The 21,453-nt window shown below is 41.7% G+C and overlaps 2 protein-coding genes across 3 annotated transcripts in view; both read right to left on the bottom strand.

Annotated features, from left to right (window-relative positions):
• Nucleotides 1-1,663: 1,663 nt before the first annotated feature.
• Nucleotides 1,664-4,413, bottom strand: LOC115180948 (dendritic cell-specific transmembrane protein). Of its 2 annotated transcripts, none has more exons than XM_029743072.1 (4): nucleotides 4,393-4,413; nucleotides 2,755-3,824; nucleotides 2,234-2,623; nucleotides 1,664-2,065 (listed from the first exon to the last, which is right to left on the bottom strand). In XM_029743072.1, exons 2-4 carry the CDS (start codon nucleotides 3,805-3,807, stop codon nucleotides 2,000-2,002), a joined length of 1,509 nt encoding a protein of 502 aa, XP_029598932.1. In that variant the 5' UTR covers nucleotides 3,808-3,824; nucleotides 4,393-4,413; the 3' UTR covers nucleotides 1,664-1,999. The 2 variants fall into 2 exon arrangements, with proteins under 2 accessions (XP_029598932.1, XP_029598933.1); XM_029743073.1 differs by having other exon boundaries at nucleotides 2,285-2,623.
• Nucleotides 4,414-6,841: 2,428 nt separating this feature from the next.
• The window catches only part of LOC115180921 (regulating synaptic membrane exocytosis protein 2), a gene marked incomplete in the record, with an annotated part of 190,891 nt that continues 176,279 nt past the window's right edge, over nucleotides 6,842-21,453 (bottom strand). The window contains 5 exon segments of the mRNA XM_029743071.1: nucleotides 6,842-9,381; nucleotides 9,502-9,641; nucleotides 11,249-11,350; nucleotides 11,529-11,641; nucleotides 11,848-11,989. Of these exon segments, the coding sequence (XP_029598931.1) occupies nucleotides 9,184-9,381; nucleotides 9,502-9,641; nucleotides 11,249-11,350; nucleotides 11,529-11,641; nucleotides 11,848-11,989 (695 nt within the window).

Here is a 21,453-nt window from a genome sequence, read left to right as displayed (position 1 = left end):
GCAAAAATAAATAATGAATATACTGAGCTATATTGTATGCTCCCCAAATGTTAGAAAATGTTATTATTTTATACTAATGCAATTGCTGAAGAGAAAAGGAAGGGGTCAAAATGATTGACACCCCGGTTTTCAATACCTTTCAATAACGGCACTGAGCCTTTTTCTAAAATGTTTTATGAGTTGGAGAACACATTGGGAGCAATCTTAGACACTTCCTCCATACAGAATCCTTTCAGATCCTTGATATCCATACTATGCACTTATGGACTGTCCTCTTCAATTCAAACCACATGTTTTCAATAAATCATTCAAATACTGAGCTATATTTTATACTCAAAGAAATTGGGAAATTATATTATTTATTTGGAAAAATCTAAATTTTGCAATGGTCTTCTCAGTTTCCGGACATGAAACCCATTGAAAACCTGTGGTTTGAATTAATTAGTGCAGTCCATAGGAGCAGACTTAGGATATCAAGTATCTGGAAGGATTCTGTATTGAGAAATGGTTTAAGATCCCTCCCAATGTGTTCTCCAACTCATAAAACAATTTTGAAAAAGCTCAGTGCCATTATTCTCGCAAGGTGAGATATTGAAAGGTATTGAAAACAGGGGTGTCAATATTTTTTACCCCTAACTCTTTGAGAAAAAAAATATATTACTTGTTAAACAAAATCCTTCTCTCAGCAATTGTATTAGTATAAATAATATAATTTCCCAATTTTTTGGAGTATACAATATAGCTCAGTATTTGAATGATTTATTTTAAGCAGTCATTTCTGTTCATCTTAATAAAGGTAGTCAATCATTTCGAACCCAACTGTAAATACCTTGAGACAAAATAATCTGGTAAATGTAACGTCATATTTCAACGTTACAGAAGCTTAGAGGGGTACGTCTCCTGACTGACTGTCAGCATTCTGTGAAGGGGAATGTGTCACTGTCAGGACCCACTACAATCACTGTGGTAGATGAGCATTGTGGCGTCTGGATATAATGCTAATGGTGTGTGACTAAACACCAAGTGCACGATGGGAACTGAATAGTGGCGTGCACATTTAGGGAAGGTCTGGTTTGCGTGATGATGTCAGCAAAACTGTCCCTGTCGTTTTTGATCGACATTGTAACGCCCTGGCCATAGAGAGGGGTTTTTTGTTCTTTATTTTGGTTAGGCCAGGGTGTTACATTGGGTGGGCGTTCTATGTTTTGTTTCTATGTGTTTGTATTTCTTTGTTTTGGGCCGTGTGTGGCTCCCAAATCAGGCACAGCTGTAGTTCGTTGCTGTTGATTTGGAGTCACACATAAGTGCATGTTTTTCCGTTGGGGTTTGTGGGTAATTGTTTATGTTTAGTGTTTTTCACCTGACAGGACTGTGTTGGCTGTCAGTTTTCTTGTTTTGTGTATAGTGTTCACGTTGTTTGTATTAAATATGTTGAACGCTAACTCCGCTGCATTTTGGTCCATTTCTTCCGACGACAGACATTAAACAACTGAAACAGATATCATGTTTTGCAGAGCTATGTGTTCTCATTGCAGACAATTACCCTGTGCACTTATGATCATCCAAACTCCATAGGCATGGTAACAATGGAAAAAAATGCAGAAGTTAAAGACATGACATAGAGATACAAGAAGTTTATATCTCAGTTACTGTGATTGTTGGCTGTTTTTGAGGTGTTTTTATTCTTTAAAATGAAGTGTAATTTTGTCCCAATTATTCAATGTTTGAACTATTTACATCTCACATTAGATTGCTTCAAAAAGTTGCTTGGAAACCTTGGTAACCATCATTTAACCTTTATTTGTATTATTATAAAACCATGTTTATTTTACCTTTATTTATACAGGTACATGAATTAACAAACTGAAATACTGTATGTATTTACAATGACAACATGTCATTAGTCTAGATTTGAGCAGTTATATAATGTAACGTGTTTCACAATTCACATTTAAAAAAAAAAGGGTGTCTCTCACTTCTTCCTGTAGCAGCAGAAAGTCTAGCTTGCTTGCTGAAAGGGGTCATCCTCCTGTGGTCTGTAGAGTATTGGACACCAGAAATCTGGCTGATGAAGAAAGTATGGATTAATCAAACAGTAATTTAGTAACTTACATTAAACAGTATCTATTGTTTTACTGAGAAATGAATCTGCACTTTTTCCCTGGGACAAATTATGACAATGTGCAGTACTGTAGGCCACATAAGAACATCTATGTAATATACAGTATTATACCATTCTAAGGTCTCCATCAATGTTTATCAGTGATCTCTGGATTATGCAGACCTTCTTGATGAGGGATCTCAGACTGCTTTCCTCAGCTATCCTGTTCCCTTCCTTTCTTGATCTCTTCTTCAGGATCTTAGCATGCAGAAACTCCACCCTCTCCTCAGCATTGGTGGAGAAGAACTGCTCACACACCATGAGCCTGATCTGTGAGAGCTTGGCAGACAACAGGGCCATGCTGAGAAGGGCAGCTAGTAACACAACCAGAGGCAGGATGGAGTCATAGATTACTAGTCTAGGTTTAGGAAGGCAACTCTTCTCAAAGATGGACACCTGGTAGGAGAAATCCCTACTGTCGATCTCCTCTGAAATGGGGACACCAATAACGGTCATGTCTTCCTGAAACAACAATGGTTCAGTAGAGCAACAGGGTTATAGCCTAGTGGCTAGATTGTATTGAATGAATTAAGGTAATAAATAATTGACTAAGACTGTATCTTGTTGTGTGTTTTACTAACATAGATACTTACATTTATGTTCATAATCAAAGGAACATGAAATGGCTCTAGCTCATGAAGTCGCGTTCTGATGACCTCAACAAACCAGAACATGAGTACATCAACACCTATGAACAAGACCCAGGCTAGACAATGGGTGAACACTGGGAAACTGAATTTCAGCATGGCTTTCCCTTCCGTGGCACTGAGTCCTGGGGAAGGGATGGTGATGTAGCGTCTAGCCTCCTTCGGTGTGAGGGGGAGCACTGGACGCCTTCCTTCTGCCTTCTGCTTCTCATCAAAATTTATGAATGTCCTGGTTATGTACACATTTTCATATTTCTTGTTGTGGCAATATCTCCTCAAGTGCAGCACTGTGAAGCCCATCAGTAGGAGGAAACTGAAGGCAGGGAAAAGTCTCTGACCTACAGAGGACAGCGTGTCCACCGCGGCCCAGATGCTCTTTGCAGTTCCATTCAGAGTCCTCTCAGCTTCAACCAGCCTCTCCCTCAACTTCTCAGAGTCTCCTCTGGACGTGACCTCCAGATCAGAAACCAACTCCGCCACCCCGAAGTCTGTGAACGCTCTGAGTACGTTGCCGACCCATCTCAACATCCTGACGTAGTTACAGAGCGGCGTGGTGTTGATGGACACCCTCTTGGCCTGCAGGTTGCACACCATACTCCTACTGAGCCCTGTGATGTTCTCCAGTGTGTTCTGGATGTTCTTGAGAACCACCAAACTTGTCCCAGCGGTGATGAGAACGTTCCGGCCCTGCTTCATCCCACAAGACAGCACAAACAGAACCCCAAGGCATCGCACCCTCTTAGAGAGGAACAGAGAGGCCCCCACTACCACCCAACAGGAACCTGCTATCCCAGCAGCCACCATCAGGCCGTACTGCAGGACATAGAGCAGGTAGAGGAGGAGGATGGAGCTCAGGATGAGACTGAAGGTGAGACAGATGATCAAGAGGACTAATCGGTTTCTCCAGCCGTGCCTGGTGTTTGTTGTGTATAGGTCTGCAGCAGCGGACCAGGAGTGATACAGGGTTTGTTTCAATTGAGGGCAAGTTGTTTTCATCATTGATGAAATGACAGTACCTGAGAAAGGTAGAAAGACAAATATCTGTCTGATAATACTGTAAATCCTTGAAAATTCCATTACTGAAATGGTCTCAGATTAAGTGGCAAAAAGTTGATTGAATGAATCCAAAAGAAACACGTAATTCATAGGTTAGAACTGTGTCATTTCCATTTAACCATGTCATTTCTTGGTAAATATCTGGTCATTTATTTACGTAAAATAAGGTACTCAAGCACACTGAAAAAAATGATTAAAACAAACAACCAGGCATTCAGAAAGAATAATCGAACAATCTATTTATATCAAGAGGACTGAGATATGCCTGAAATCCAAGAGGATAAATACATACGATTTAATTTGATTTATCATTTCCATAAACATTTTGGGTAAAGTTTAGCATAACATATAGTTAAAGGGAACCAAAAGTAGTTTTAAAGTTACAGTAACTGTTGACTATCTTGGGCAGACACTGGTGTCCAAACTTATACATTTAACATTGTTTTTCATAACCATCCACCAATACTTTGGAAAGCATTACTAGAGCCTCACAAATTCAGCATTATCGCAACACAGTGTCTCTCTTACCCGCTGGTCCTGTGTGGTATGTCTGTATAGTAGACTATGTGAAATGATAAGCAGAACTCTCAAGCTTTTATACCAATTTTAACCTCAACGTCTTACTCATTTCCCATTTAAAATTTCAGAACTTAGTCACCTCCCAGTTATCATCGTAATGGAGGTGTCACTCACTTAACTGTCTAAAGACACTACAGGAGTTCACCTCAACAAACACATGAAGAATAAACTCAAAATACAGTACTGTCATTGTTGAAGTAAAGTATTTTGTGATAGGTGGTTAAATTACTAACTAACGTACTTAATTACTTACTATTCAAGTAGTACAACCTTCAATATAAGGAGAGCATAGAGCATTCTTGGTCATTCCAACATACCACTTTACACAGCTGAATAGTGTGTGTTAAAACAGTAAAATAGGAACTTTCTTTTTAGTTCTGTAGTAAAATGTATTCCTGGCTCTCTCTTTCCTCTGTAGTGTTGCCAAAGAATTTAGTAGAAGCACAACTTTGCACTCATATGAGGGGAAGTGGAACTGACTGCGACTTCTTGTCTCTTAACTTCCCCCAGCTTGACCTTAGTCTTGATTTGTTCACATGCTGTATACATTTCTGAAAGACAAAACTAAATATTTGTTGCGTAGACTGTAGTATAGGTAGGAATCATTAGTGGGTCACAAAGGTTGTGACCTTTAAGTTGGTACTTGCCAGACAGTTTGTTATTGTAAAAGACAATGGGTTTTTCTTTTTACTCCAACCTACCTGGAGGAATAAAGATAGTAATGTGTGGATGTTGTGGAACAACCTACCTGGATGAATAAAGATAGTAATGTGTGAATGTTGTGGAACAACCTACCTGGAGGAATAAATATAGTAATGTGTGGATGTTGTGGAACAATCTACCTGGAGAAATAAATATAGTAATTTGTGGAACAACCTACCTGGAGGAATAAAGATAGTAATGTGTGGATGTTGTGGAACAACCTACATGGAGAAATAAATATAGTAATTTGTGGATGTTGTGGAACAATCTACCTGGAGGAATAAAGATAGTAATGTGTGGATGTTATGGAACAAACTACATGGAGAAATAAATATAGTAATTTGTGGATGTTGTGGAACAATCTACCTGGATGAATAAAGATAGTAATGTGTGGATGTTGTGGAACAAACTACCTGGAGGAATAAAGATAGTAATGTGTGGATGTTATGGAACAAACTACATGGAGAAATAAATATAGTAATTTGTGGATGTTGTGGAACAATCTACCTGGATGAATAAATATAGTAATGTGTGAATGTTGTGGAACAATCTACCTGGAGAAATAAAGATAGTAATGTGTGGATGTTGTGGAACAACCTACCTGGAGAAATAAAGATAGTAATGTGTGGATGTTGTGGAACAAACTACATGGAGGAATAAAGATAGTAATGTGTGGATGTTATGGAACAAACTACCTGGAGGAATAAAGATAGTAATGTGTGGATGTTATGGAACAAACTACCTGGAGGAATAAAGATAGTAATGTGTGGATGTTGTGGAACAAACTACCTGGACAAATAAAGATAGTAATTTGTGGATGTTATGGAACAAACTACATGGAGAAATAAATATAGTAATTTGTGGATGTTGTGGAACAATCTACCTGGATGAATAAAGATAGTAATGTGTGGATGTTATGGAACAAACTACATGGAGAAATAAATATAGTAATTTGTGGATGTTGTGGAACAATCTACCTGGATGAATAAAGATAGTAATGTGTGGATGTTATGGAACAAACTACCTGGAGGAATAAAGATAGTAATGTGTGGATGTTGTGGAACAAACTACCTGGAGGAATAAAGATAGTAATGTGTGGATGTTATGGAACAAACTACCTGGAGGAATAAAGATAGTAATGTGTGGATGTTGTGGAACAAACTACCTGGACAAATAAAGATAGTAATTTGTGGATGTTATGGAACAAACTACCTGGAGGAATAAAGATAGTAATGTGTGGATGTTGTGGAACAACCTACCTGGAGGAATAAAGATAGTAATGTGTGGATGTTGTGGAACAAACTACCTGGAGGAATAAAGATAGTAATGTGTGGATGTTATGGAACAAACTACCTGGAGGAATAAAGATAGTAATGTGTGGATGTTATGGAACAAACTACCTGGAGGAATAAAGATAGTAATGTGTGGATGTTGTGGAACAACCTACCTGGAGGAATAAAGATAGTAATGTGTGGATGTTGTGGAACAAACTACCTGGAGGAATAAAGATAGTAATGTGTGGATGTTGTGGAACAACCTACCTGGAGGAATAAAGATAGTAATGTGTGGATGTTGTGGAACAACCTACCTGGAGGAATAAAGATAGTAATGTGTGGATGTTGTGGAACAGGAAATAGTCATGCCCAGATAGATAAAAATTCTCTTGTATGTTGATATTGTTCGCTGGTACTCAGTGTCAGTGTAATATCCATTTTTTATTTGAAAAATAACTTACATAAATCTCTGTACTCAACCATACTTCACCAAGACAGCCTTGGCATAAACACATTGCACCAAAACAAAAGAAAGAAAAGGCATTCAAAAGGGTAAATAACATATGTCTTTGTCATCATGTGAGACATTATTCCTATTCCAAAATATTGTATTCATCTATTTGTGTTTTCTTGTTTTATTCAAATTTCTAATATGTACAATGTAAATCAAAAATGAAAGTGTATAGCTTGTTATAGCATCAAGATATTGGATGGACATTAGAATGTATAGGTTTAACATGGAAAAGGAATAATGTCTTAGTTTATTTTCATTCAGACATAACTGTAAGATTCATATACCTCCCATACACAAGAAGCATTTATAATTACTAAAAATAAAAAATAAACTGGTCTTGGCTTGTAAATAAACTAATAAAAATATATGAAATAAATGTTATTTTCACAAAAACAAAAAAACTAAATTCATATAGTGTGGCAATATCCCATGTTGTTTGACCTTGTGTTTTGCTCATCCTCACAAACAGTGCCTGAACTACACAGCAATATACAGTACATAAGTTGTATGTTTGCTGCCTCTTGCTTGGATATAAATATCCTTCTTGCTGTACCAATACAGATTATTTTTGCATGTTAGTTAACAATACTGAAATAAAATACACTTGCAACCACAACTTTTTTGTCAACCTCCAATGAATATAAAATATTTTTCCTTGTCATTCTTTTTGAAAAAGTGGAAATAAAATATGATCTAGGGGTTAGTGGAATGTTTTGTTAGAAGTTTTAATAGTTTGGCCATGAAAGTAACTAATTCATTTGCTGTAGAATTCAATTGAAGGTGAGGGGGAAAAAGTAACAAAGTTGACATGCACTGTACAAGAAACTGCAAAAATCCCAAATATCCTCTTCATCAAAACATGCTGAGTTACTTTAAGGTGTGCCCAAGCCATGTTGCAGAAAATCCTTTACAACATGCTTGTTAAACAAATCAAATCCCCCAAAAAGACATATCGAAACGATACAGAACTGTAAAAGAACCAACAGTCCTGAAACTCTGGACAATATCAGGGGGACGCCCTGGGACCAGGGAGAAAAAGAGACGTGTACAATTTGCACATAATGTTTATCTTTATAAGGCTTGTAAACCTTTACAATGAAATAAATAATTTACATTTATTTTCATCATCACTTTGTCACATAAACAGTTTTTTTTGATAAATAACTCCAAAAGTTTTTATTTTAGTTTATCTTACTGTATGTATGTCTGCCAAACACAGACTTATGTTATGGATGGTCTAAAGAATGATAAACAATGTGTCTTTTTTTAATCACGCTGTTGCATTCACTCCCCTTTGAAAACCATGCACTAGTGAAATTTATATTTAAAAATAATATAAATTGTTGAAAATGGCTGATCTGTTTTATTTGTTTTTCTTCATCTTTTTTTGCAAGTCGCAGCCTCAAGAAAATAATTTTCTTTTTTTTTTCAGCTAAATTTTTGTCCATGCAAAAAAACTTTTTTTTTTTTAAATCTTCATTTAAATTTCATACAATATATCAACAGAGAAATAATAATGTTAGGTCATAAAAGTTAGTCTTGTTGTGGGTTCTGATCAATAGATTCTGGAGTGTCGATAGTACAGTAGCCACTTCTGTATTGCCTTTAGTAACTTTAGTATTGTCTCTCTGGTGTGATCTACTACCTATAGGTATTATGACTAGGGCCTCATATTCGGAGTTTGAGCTTTAGTTGGGACACCCCACCTCTCCTATTGCAATGATCCTCATAGTTCCATTTACACATCTAGCTAGGTCTGTTGGCGTGGCGTGACCAAGCTTCTGGACAGGACAACACTGTCAGTCACCCCTTCAGGTATACAAGTACATCGACAATAAAACAAACAGAAAACAAAACAATTAATTAAAAACAAAAACATGTATTTTTCATTCGAAAAGGGCTTCTGTAGAACTCATCGAGCGGGTTCCCAGTTCCGACCCCCATGGCTTAAGATTGGATGAAAACCTGGAATCGCTCGATTTAGAGACAATTCCTCGTGCTAAGGAGTCCGTTACGGCCTTCCAATCTGAGCTGCCGCCCCGACCCGGCCGAGGGAGCGACGCTCGCTACGCACAATGTGTGCGACATTTTGCTCAAAACACAGGATCACGTTTGCACCCCTAGAAACAGGCTCAGAAGACACAACATCAAGCATGCAGTGTAACCGGGGGGCGTGACCGGTCTAGCGCAGCTTGTTTAACCTCAACACTAGGTGCTGCTGCTACAACAATGCTATCAGTCCACACACTGCTATGACCGGCTATCCAATGACGTTTGGGAAGCTCTTCTTGTCAAGGGGGCCAGGGTAGGGTCCACCAATGAGGAAGGAGGAAAGAGCTTGAACCAGCCAATCACCATGTTAGACAGGTCCAGCTCATCTAAAAGTATCTGAACTGCTCCCATAAAGGATTTATGGTCCATGCGTCCATAGTCTCCCCATACGATGATCTGTGGAAAAGAGGGTTTATTAGACATGTTAATATAATATTTTAGATGCCTGCATTTGTTTAGAAATGATGTGTGAACTGTGAAGTATTTATCAAGGCCTTGTAGAACGTAGAAGTTTACCTGTAGAACTTTTCCTCCAGGAGCCTCTTCGAAAGGCAGTTGCTGCTGGTAAAGGGGATCCAAGGTTTTTCTTGCTACTTTTGTTTTCTTTTTGGCTATGCAGGCTCCGTTTTCCAAAAGATACACTTTTACATATGGTGCTATGAAGAGAGAGAGAGAGAGAGACAGAATAGTTACAATACTATTGGCAGCAGTGTCAGTTGGTTCAAGCGCTGGTTACCGTAGTGACCAGTTGGTACTAGCATGAAGTTTGGGGCTGTGGGTTCTATTCTATTCCACTCAAATACAGGATACAAAAAATGTATGTACTCACGGTACTCTAAGTAGCTTTGGATATGCAGTTGAAGTCGGAAGTTTACATACACTTAAGTCATTAAAATTCATTTTTCAACCACTCCACAAATTTCTTGTTAAACTATAGTTTTGGCAAGTCGGTTAGGACATCTACTTTGTGCATGACACAAGTCATTTTTCCAATAACTGTTTACAGACAGATTATTTCACTTATAATGGGAGCAATTTCCAAACACCTGAAGGTACCACGTTCATCTGTACAAACAATAGTATGCAAGTATAAACACCATGGGACCACGCAGCCGTCATACCGCTCAGGAAGGAGACGCGTTCTGTCTCCTAGAGATGAACGTACTTTGGTGCGAAAAGTGCAAATCAATCCCAGAACAACAGCAAAGGATCTTGTGAAGATGCTGGAGGAAACAGGTACAAAAGTATCTATATCCACAGTAAAACTAGTCCTATGTCGACATAACCTGAAAGGCCGCTCAGCAAGGTAGAAGCCACTGCTCCAAAACCTTCATAAAAAAAGCCAGACTACGGTTTGCAACTGCACATGGGGACAAAGATCGTACTTTTTGGAGAAATGTCCTCTGGTCTGATTAAAGAAAAATAAAACAGTTTGGCCATAATGACCATCGTTATGTTTGGAGGAAAAACGGGGACACTTGCAAGCCAAAGAACACCATCCCAACCGTGAAGCACGCGGGGGGCAGCATCATGTTGTGAGGGTGCTTTGCTGCAGGAGGGACTGGAGCACTTCACAAAATAGATGGCATCATGAGGCAGGAAAATGATGTGGATATATTGAAGCAACATCTCAAGACATCAGTCAGGGAGTTAAAGCTTGGTCACAAATGGGTCTTCCAAATGGACAATGACCCCAAGCATACTTCCACACTTGTGGCAAAATGGCTTAAGGACAACAAAGTCAAGGTACTGGAGTGGCCATCACAAAGCCCTGACCTCAATCCTATAGAAAATTTGTGGGCAGAACTGAAAAAGCATGTGCGAGCAAGGAGGCCTACAAACCTGACTCAGTTACGCCAGCTCTGTCAGGAGGAACGGGCCAAAATTCACCCAACTTATTGTGGGAAGCTTGTGGAAGGCTACCCGAAACGTTTGACCCGAGTTAAACAATTTAAAGGCTACCAAATACTAATTGAGTGTATGTAAACTTCTGACCCACTGGGAATGTGATGAAAGAAATAAAAGCTGAAATAAATCATTCTCTCTACTATTATTCTATTATTCTGACATTTCACATTCTTAAAATAAAGTGGTGATCCTAACTGACCTAAGACAGGGAATTTTCACTCGGATTAAATGTCAGGAATTGTGAAAAACTGAGTTTACATGTATTTGGCTAAGGTGTATGTAAACTTCCGACTTCAACTGTATGTGTCTGCTAAATAGCATATATTAATATATTATACATCACGTAGTAAATTACCTGGCAGTGCCTTGGAACCTGGTTTTCCCACAAGGCCACGGGCTCGGATCACTTCCACCTCCAGCGCTCCTTTCTTGTCCACGATTCCAATCTGGATGTCACCTGAACAACACACACCACAGCCAACACAATGTCAACACTCCATTCACACAATACAGATATCCATTCCGTATGGGATGGGGTCGCTAAAGGCGTCTTGACACGTAAATCAAATATATAATTCCTTCATTCATTCAGAATCTCTTGACACAACATTGTTCCAGGAATCTGATCCACCCACCCATGGGTGGTGTAGCTAGCGTCTGTCGTCCAACCAGCTGGGCTGGGCCTAGTCCATCCAGGAAGTCAGAGAACTGGGCGTCGGAGGACAGCCTAACACCAGGGAAGATCAGGCTGGAACGGAAGGGAGAGATGACACTGGTAACTATGGAGACTAAAGAAGAAGGCCTCAAAGCTTGAACTTGCTTATTTAGAGTTGGCAAGATCCCCCAAAAAAGACAGGAAATTCAAATGAGCACCCCAAACCTACATTTGACCTAAAACCCAGTTTTTTGGGGGGGTGTACATTATCACATTGATATGCGTCATACTTCACTTACTTTCCCTCGGAGCTGTAGCTGTTCATGCTGCCGTCGGTGGACTCTCTGCTGGCCTGCCGAGTCATCCTGCTCCTCATCTCTACGGCCAAGCCCGTCTCTGTGCTCCTCTGCACGGTGCTACGAAGTTTCTTCCCACCGGCTTCTGGACAGAACAGAGGGACAGAGCGGGAGCAAGAGATAGAGAGAGGGAAAGAGAGAGGGAAAGAGAGCAGGGTGGAGAAATAGTCAATACATTGCCCTCAAGTGTGTGCTTTGCTTTCGAATTACGTACAGTAGGTTAATTGTAGACATAGCATTTTCACTTATTACGAGAAGTCTCATTGAAGTCATCAACAGGAAAACCACACTTCCACTCTATGGCAATTCTACCAACAACATCATGCACCCTATTCTCAGTGCTACCAAGGCACTGCAACTTCCATGTGATAATTTAGCAAAGAGAGTTATTAAACATAAAGTGCCATATTACAGTATCTACAGAAATATATAAAAAAAACAGTTGTTTGTGCATACGCGTGTGCGTGTGTGTGTGTGTGTGTGTGTGTGTGTGTGTGTGTGTGTGTGTGTGTGTGTGTGTGTGTGTGTGTGTGTGTGTGTGTGTGTGCGTGCGTTCATGTATGAATGGGTTCTTGCTCTAGCTTAGAGTCTCTCTCTCTCTCCCTCTCTTTCTCTCCCCCCTCCATCCCTCTGTTCCACCTAGGACAATTCTGTGTCTGACCTCCCCCAACTGATACAATGTCACAGCTGACTGCCCCCTTTAGACCCGCTGAACACCTCCAATCTATGTGACAGCAGGCCCTGTGTAGGGCACATGGCCAGGACGTGGCTGGAGCTGTGTGGGACCTGGAGGGCCAGGAGAGGGATATACTGGAGGTAACTGTAGGAGCAGGTTCTGGTACAAGTCTGGAGAGGGATATACTGGAGGTAACTGTAGGAGCAGGTACTGGTACAAGTCTGGAGAGGGATATACTGGAGGTAACTGTAGGAGCAGGTACTGGTACAAGTCTGGAGAGGGATATACTGGAGGTAACTGTAGGAGCAGGTACTGGTACAAGTCTGGAGAGGGATATACTGGAGGTAACTGTAGGAGCAGGTTCTGGTACAAGTCAGGAGAGGGATATACTGGAGGTAACTGTAGGAGCAGGTACTGGTACAAGTCTGGAGAGGGATATACTGGAGGTAACTGTAGGAGCAGGTACTGGTACAAGTCAGGAGAGGGATATACTGGAGGTAACTGTAGGAGCAGGTACTGGTACAAGTCAGGAGAGGGATATACTGGAGGTAACTGTAGGAGCAGGTACTGGTACAAGTCTGGAGAGGGATATACTGGAGGTAACTGTAGGAGCAGGTTCTGGTACAAGTCAGGAGAGGGATATACTGGAGGTAACTGTAGGAGCAGGTTCTGGTACAAGTCTGGAGAGGGATATACTGGAGGTAACTGTAGGAGCAGGTACTGGTACAAGTCTGGAGAGGGATATACTGGAGGTAACTGTAGGAGCAGGTACTGGTACAAGTCAGGAGAGGGATATACTGGAGGTAACTGTAGGAGCAGGTACTGGTACAAGTCTGGAGAGGGATATACTGGAGGTAACTGTAGGAGCAGGTACTGGTACAAGTCTGGAGAGGGATATACTGGAGGTAACTGTAGGAGCAGGTACAAGTCGGCCACTGCAGAGCTCTACACAAGTCACATGACAGGGCTTTTTGCAGAGAACTAAAGAAAAATGCATAAGGGGTACAGCGAACTAATTAAAAGTGTGAAATGGTAAAAGGTGAACTAATGGTTCTGTCTGTCTCTCAGTAAGGAATGCAGGAAGCAGAGTTATTGAGTTCAAGCACTGTTATTGTTTAACTCGGAGGACAACCAGGGTAAAGAGAACAAACGTAAATAGAGCTAATTTGTGTCAGGCATGACCACTGGACAGGGAATGCATGTCAACATAGAGAGTGAATGTTCCTCACTCAATGTTTACATATGTAAAAGTGGTTCTGCTTTATCACAGGAACAACCTTTCTGAGGGCAACACACAGAGGGGGTAATAAAGCCCTCTATAACCAAGACTTCTTACAGTTTGAAGACCGCTCAACAATTCTCCATTCTCTGTGTTCAAATAAACAGAAAATAATCTGGCATATATTTATATTATTCTTAATGCAATTTCCCTCACTGTAACTTATAATTTGTGTGTGTGTGATTTGTGCCAAGAATATGCTCATCTTCAAACGCCTTAATTATACTCTGACTACTGTCCCTGCCTGCAGCTTCTCTCACTTCCTGTCTGTCTGCCTGTCTCCCATCCACAGGAAGTACTGACTCTTAGAATCAGAGGAAGATACGCCTTTATTACTCAGGCAGGCCCTCACCGCTGAGGCCAGAACCCTGGCATCTCAGCTATTCAATGACATCCGCCTCCTCATCCTCTCCTCAGCACTGACAAAGCAAACTGGATTCAGAGAAGCTGACCGTGACGTTTAAAGGCATCTAAAGAACTGCCAGTGTGACAGACAGTCAGGATCCCGCCATGCAGCGACCACCTAAACACAATCAATGAGCGATGTGCTGAATGATCAGCTGAATGAATCAATGAACATTCATTCAGCTGAATCAAAGCTCAACCTGACCACTGTATGTAGTGTGGCTAGCATGCATATGGCTGTACGTATCTGAGCTCATTATGGATGGCAATACTAATAAAGGAGGAGAAGCTAATCTATGAAATCGCTTTTTAATGGCCAGCCAACTGTTTTTAATGATGCAGTTTATACCTAATGCTGAATGAAGGTGTGTGATTATGATGAGACTGTATGTGCCATGAGCCAGCCCCCCCCCCCCCCCCCCACAGGCTTTGCCGTTGTCATGATTTGTTATTAAGGTAGAGTATTAAAAAGATTACGGAGTGGATTTTTTTAAAGCTCACCCAGACAGATCTAGTCAGTCAAATGAAGCTACTACCATTGAAAGTGCTTTCCATACACATCATTAAACTCCATATAACACTAAAAGGGATTTGTATTCTGCAAAGAGATAAGGATCTGTGAAAGACAGAAAAAAAATGTAAAGCATTTAGAAAATGCTGCAGTGCATCCAGCCCTAGCCGTGAAACACTCCTCAATCAAAATGCGTCACTTTGGAGTGGTAGAGATATATGTTCTTAAAAAATGTGATTTTCCCAGAGCCCATCTAGATGCTAGAACAAAAGCTTCATTTGAGGAGTTATTCTCTGCTGGAGTCCTACTCTAAGATACTGTCTTCACGTAACATGTTAAACTACACATCAAAGATTCACCTGCAGTGTCACTTCCGTCCAATCAAATGACTGTTTACAAACATCATCAGTACAGTGTCATCTGGGAGAAATGTGTGTGAACAGCAACTTGATTGGACGCACATTTTGGGTCGACTACTCTAGTACCTGTAACTCCAGGTAAGGAAGCATTAAAGTCAGTATCTACCCAGAAAGGAGATTGAGATGAAGGGGGCTGGAGACATTTCTACCGTATTATCTCAACATTCCAGTGGATCATGTCTATTTCAGAGGAGTCTATTAAAGTCTATTTATAGGAGGAGGGTAATACAATCCCCCTAACCTTGTTCTATGAAAACATCCTATCTGGATTATCAAACATATTCTCAACACCCACTCAGAAATAAAACAGCTACAAACACACACACTCGACACTGGAGACGTGGTCAACACAATATCTAAATCTATTCTACCGCCCACACCAAAACAAATAGTGATTCATTCCAATCGAGACAAGACAAGCATGCTTGCTATTGGTAAGTGAAGTCAATGAGGGTGCCGGACAGTGTTTCAGAACTGAACATCAGATCTAAAGCAGTAGCCAACGACACGAACAGGGAAGTAGCTACTGAAGTAAAAGAAGCCTCTACAAAAACACACTGAGCATGCCCATCCACCAGCAACACAGTACTGTACCACCGCTAATACTACGACAGCCTCCACCCTCCCCGTGCTCCCTCTCCCCCGTCAGGTCATCAGTCAACCATCAGTCCATCCCTCCCTCTCCTCTATCCCCCGCTCCATCTCTCTCCACCCCTCCAGCCCTTCGTCTGCTCCCTCTCTTCCCGCTGCCCCTCTCCATCCCCCCATCCCATCCCTCTGCTCCCTCTCTCCCTCCAGCAGCAGCAGAAGCTTTGTGTGTCTGCCTCAGTGTCCCAGGGTTAGAGCCATCTCGTCTTACCTCCGTCCTCCTCGTCGAAGGAGTTCATGCAGGGGAAGTAGTTGGCCAGCGCCTCGAACGACGCAGACAGGCTCATCTTGCTCTGGGAACGCTGCATGCGTATCCCGGACCCCGGAGCGCCAGCCGCTGCAGTGGCATCATGCCCCTGCCTACCCATGGTCACTGATCACCCACTGATCACCTGAGTCAAGTCGCCTTCTAGCTGAGGTTACAGGTCTCCAGACAGCTCTACCGTGCACCGAGAGGATAACTGAAGAACTGGTTGAACGCTGAAGCCCAAGAGCAGAACATGGAGCTGTACTGTAGCAGAATGGCTCTCTGATGTAGCTCTTTGTGTTGTCATCCTGTGCTGCGTAGAGTGAGACTGGGTTGAGAGAGAGCTTTCTTGCTTCTCTGCTCCGTGTTAGTGCTCTGTGCTATGTGCCTGCTACTCAGCTCCTCTCCATCCCTCTCCTCTTCTAACGCAATTGGGAAAAGAAGGGGGGGGGGGGCAAGCTGCATCCTCCTCAGCCAATCAGAGGGCTCACTGCTCAGGCGCACCTCGGCTGCCTCTCCAGGCAAAGGAGCTCTACCCAGAGATACGACTCACTGAACCTCACTGGCTCCTCTCTCGCACACACGCACGGATGCACAAACACACACACACACACGCACGGATGCACAAACACACACACACACACACGCATGCACAAACACACACACAAACGCAGAGCCACTGAGGTCCCTGTGACAGCCAGTCATTAGGGGCATAAACAACCCTGAACAGCTATTCCACAGAGGGGGGGTGTTGGCCACATGCCAGTCACTCACAGTTCACGTGATAGATCTCTATCCCCCTCCCACCCCCACGGTCCCCAGCAGCGCCGTTCTCTTCAGTGTTTTTCCACCAAAGATTGCAGCAAACCCCATGTAGCCAGCTATCCCACTCTCTGTTTAGATACCCGTGCATCATCAGCACAGCGGTGCTGAAGTTATTGCCATTATCGAAGGAGAATTCACTAGAGATAGTTCAAATTTACCGTCTGTTAAATAATTGAGAGAATTGAGAGAATCTCACAAAATGGCTATCAACCGAATTCTTGTCTTTGAGACATCACTTCCTTCAACATCATTTCAAGCACCTACGCTACAACATGGGCTGTTTGAAGTTCATTATGGCCACCTCTGGCATCTCTCTCTTCAACCTGAGGCAACAGACATCCTCTGCTCACTTCAGTACTGGGAGTGTGTGTGCTTGGACCAGTTTGGATCAGCTTGGACCAGCTTGGACCATCCATCCAGAACCACTTCAGTCCAGATCACACAGGTTGTTCCTAAGACCCTTTACAAAGTTTCTGAGCACAGTCAAATTAGATTGGTATATAGGGCATCTCTCCCACATGCCTTTACAATCTAGGACATCAGGCTTGGTGAAGAGAGAGCCAAAGTGTCTGTAGAGGCAGGTTAGCACTGAAACAACAGACAGCTAAATTGTGCTGTTGTAACTATCTTGTCAGAAAACCAACTGCTGTGCTTTTTCTCAGAGAAACTGGCAGAATAGACACAGTACTGGCCAATTACTGAACAAGCAGTGAGCTGCTCTCCTTTAAATATAGCATACCTCTGGGCTACAGTCCCTCACTGGGAATAAAAGTCCTCACTAAGAGAAACACTGCAACCTATTTCCACGAAACAAAATTGCCCAATTTCCCCTTTTGTCCATTAAATGACATGTTCTCATCTAGGTCAGATGAACTAGTAAAGGAAATTAGACAGAAGAGAAGAACACCGCCTGAACCAACTGGGTCATTTTAATGCGTCATCTGACTGTAGCAGTTTGGAATATGATAATGATTCGACCAGAGTGAGAGTTGAGATATGCTTACTAAACTCTTTCGTGTAAATCCTGAATTGTTCTTAACGGGAGACATTTACATTTTTAAGTGCACTAAAGTCAGAATACAAGTCATTGTGTATTAATGAGGATCCTGCTAACACCTCCCCCTACGTATCACAACCATCAGACACACACCATTAACGTTGAGGAAGGTGATCCGGCTCTGAGAGCCAGAGGCTTCATGTTTCGGAGTGGCACCAATAATTATTGGATCATTATAATGAGTGAGGTCGCACTAACAAGCCAAAAGTAAGTGCATCTTTATATTGCTGGACGATTCATTCCAGAGCGTGACACACTCATCACTACAGGAAGAAGACAGAAGACAGCGATAAGTGCAGTTTTGTTAAATAGCCTCGTCACTTGACATGGCAGAGGGTGATGTGTTCTGATGGTCTCAGAGCTCTAGTACTCTACTGAATGCTTGGCTGACCCCTGATCCCTTGTTCCATTAGTTCTATAGAACGAAGAATACCCAACGACATTCTATATGTTTCAAAGAGTAAAGGACTTGCAGAGAGGTAGATTACAACAGTGCATCAGACGATCCCTCTGAAGACACTTATTCTTCCCTGTGAAGAATCCTTCAACCATGAGGTTGGTGTGGGGATTATGACAGGTCGGACTTGTCTAAATGGAAAATATTCACCTGAGTGGCAGATTGTAAGAGATGCATCAGATTGGAGCTGATATATAAACATTATAAGTAACCCACAAACAAGGTCTTAGTGTGGAAAAATATCTACAGTATAAAGTTACACAACTTTGATATGTCTTTACCTAGCAACGTACAAGCAGCATTACCATAACAACCCAGAGCTAGTGTAAAACAAGGGTGTGAAAGATTCAGAGGAATGGGCCAGACGTTCTGGTAAGTGGAATGGCACGTGTCTCACTGACCAAGTGACTGTGATTGGCGTTCAACGAAAACAACACGTTGTCCAAGTGCCGTGTGCCACAACTTTAGCACCTTCGGTGTAGCCAACCCTCCACCTTCCACCCAACCAAGGATCAGTCCCAAGAGATGACGTAAAGACCAATGACCAAGCTGTTGAATACAATGCACAGACTCATCTGAAGAAAATAAGGTTGATTACATAGCTAGTTGGTTTATTTCCCACATGTCTTTCTGTGTAGATCTGGTGTCCACAAATAGAGTGCACATCGCACTCCTTTCAGAGGACAAAAAGTCAATAAATGAAAGCCAGGTGCTGAAATCTCATTAATTGTGAAATATACTGCACATGGGTAAGAAAAGGTCTCTCTTTATTGAAGTAATTCATATTAATTAATGCAGCAAGTTAAAAGTCGGCCGTTAGTATAAAGCATAGAAGGTAATTTCAACTCTTTTAAATGACAGCTGGTGAAGAAATGAACTGTGCTCCACATTATCTTCATTTCTGTAATCAGTTCTCTGTCCAACACTATCCTAACAGAGCATTAAAGCACCGCTGATCAATTAGTGTAAAGTAGATGCCCACAGACTTGGGTCAAATACAGAACATATGTGAAATACTTTCAAATACTTGGTCTTTGTTTGATTTAGTTTCCCTGGTACAATGGAACAGATGCTATATTGCACACTTCAAATCAAGCGCACCTGAAACACTTTCAATATGCATTCTGACCGTGGTCTGGAAGTCCATAGACCTTCTACCTTATAAGACTGTACAGCAATGACCGCCTCAACATCTTTGACTCTTTCCCAACAACATGTACAATAGTTTTAAAGATGTATTAGTCATTGTTTCACAGACAGAGATATGTGTTTTATTACGATCAAAACAGCAAAAAGACGTCAGATAGTCGGGGAAATAATAGCACCTCACACGACGGGAATCTAAAGAACGCTACTCATCAGATGATAACAGCAAGTCCGGGGCATAATAACCCTGATGTGACGCGGGTGGTGAGCAGCAACATAAAGACATCAAAGACTGGTTGGTCTTTGGGGAATAAAACGTGTGTGATTGATGGCGCAGGGTGAAGCCAAGCGTTAGACAGAGAAACAGAACCAGTCAGTCTGCAGAGTGTAAACACAGCCTAATAGAGCTGTCCTGTCCCCTCTGTTTCATCTCTCTCTAATGCCCAGTCCACCACCGTCATACAGACCGGCACAACAGCAGCCCTCAGACCATACAGCTAGGGCTATAATGACAACTGATACAATACAGTCATACACACACACAAACACACACAGCAGCCCTGGTGGTGGGTAAGTACAGCTTTCCTCCAGCTCCTGGCTCTGAGAGCTACCTGCCATCTGCCACACCAACACTACAGGACTGATTCAGCTCATCCTGGTGACCACAAACGGAAACCACAATTAGCTTCATAAAGGAGAACGGATTTGAAGACTAATCATAATGATATTGTGTCATATTGTATTGTTTCAAATCACATCAGATTAGATCACATGACATACATATAGGGTGGGGGGGAAGCCAAGGTATGGAGATGAGATCAGTATCTCAGTTTGATCCAACAGCTCATTCCATTTCACAGAGGTCAGTCAGTTAGTCAGGTAAACTGTACAGTTACAGTCAGAGGAACTACAGGATGGAAAGTCCACTGACGCCAAGGAAACCAAAAGAGGCAGATTTCTGGGAAGAAGAGAGCGTAAAAGAGAGTTATGGTTTGGATACTTGTCAGAGCTACATTAAGACTGACATTGAGCCCTAGTCATTAACACACATTAGCCCTACGCGTTGTTTCCAGGTACCAATGTAATCCTTCAGGTCTCAGGCAAGGTCACACAAGTGTTTTCAACACACCACCCGTTACGCACGCACGCACACGCACACACACGCACGCACACACACAGAGCTTACAGTATGTAGTTCACACCTTCATCAGTTTGTGAGGAAAGTGTGACGTGTGTGGAGGTGGACACACAAGGTAAGGTGAAGTAGGAACACACTGAGCTGTATAGAGACAGCAGCAGCACAGTGACTACCTGTACTCAGTGGTGTGAATACACTGACAGACAGAGAGGGAGAGATGGTGAGAGAGAAAAAGAGAGAATGAGAGCGAAAACGAGAGAATCAGAGAGAGAGAGATCTTATGACAACCATGGGATGGCTTTCAGAGACAAGATAACGTTTCACGTTCCACTCTCTCATACAGTATACATATGCATCCGTAGTGTTATGATGCAAAATATCATACATCAGACCAATGAAAACAAACTGTTTTGTTTGAGTGACATGTGGCCTGTGAAGGCAATATCATGGATATGTCATCATTAAACAAAATACTAGTTAAAATGAAAACAGGAACACTTCCCAGAATGAATAGGACATTCAAAAACCCAACTGTTGGTGACTAAGAGGATATAGGCATCAAATAATACATTTTTACAGATTGCTCATAGCTCTTCCTCATTGAAAAACAGTATTATTACACATTGGAACACAGAGTGGGAGGACAGTCAAGCAGACGAGAACAGAAACAGAACATATCTTTAGTAATGGTTAAAACCGTGGTGAGTGAGTGAGTGATAGGGGAAGTATATGTTTAGCACA

Source organism: Salmo trutta, chromosome 3, assembly GCF_901001165.1.
Source record: "Salmo trutta chromosome 3, fSalTru1.1, whole genome shotgun sequence".
NCBI classification, from domain to species: domain Eukaryota; kingdom Metazoa; phylum Chordata; class Actinopteri; order Salmoniformes; family Salmonidae; genus Salmo; species Salmo trutta.
The sequence above is the reverse complement of the archived record's forward strand: the minus strand, read 5'-3'. Positions and strand labels throughout refer to the sequence as shown.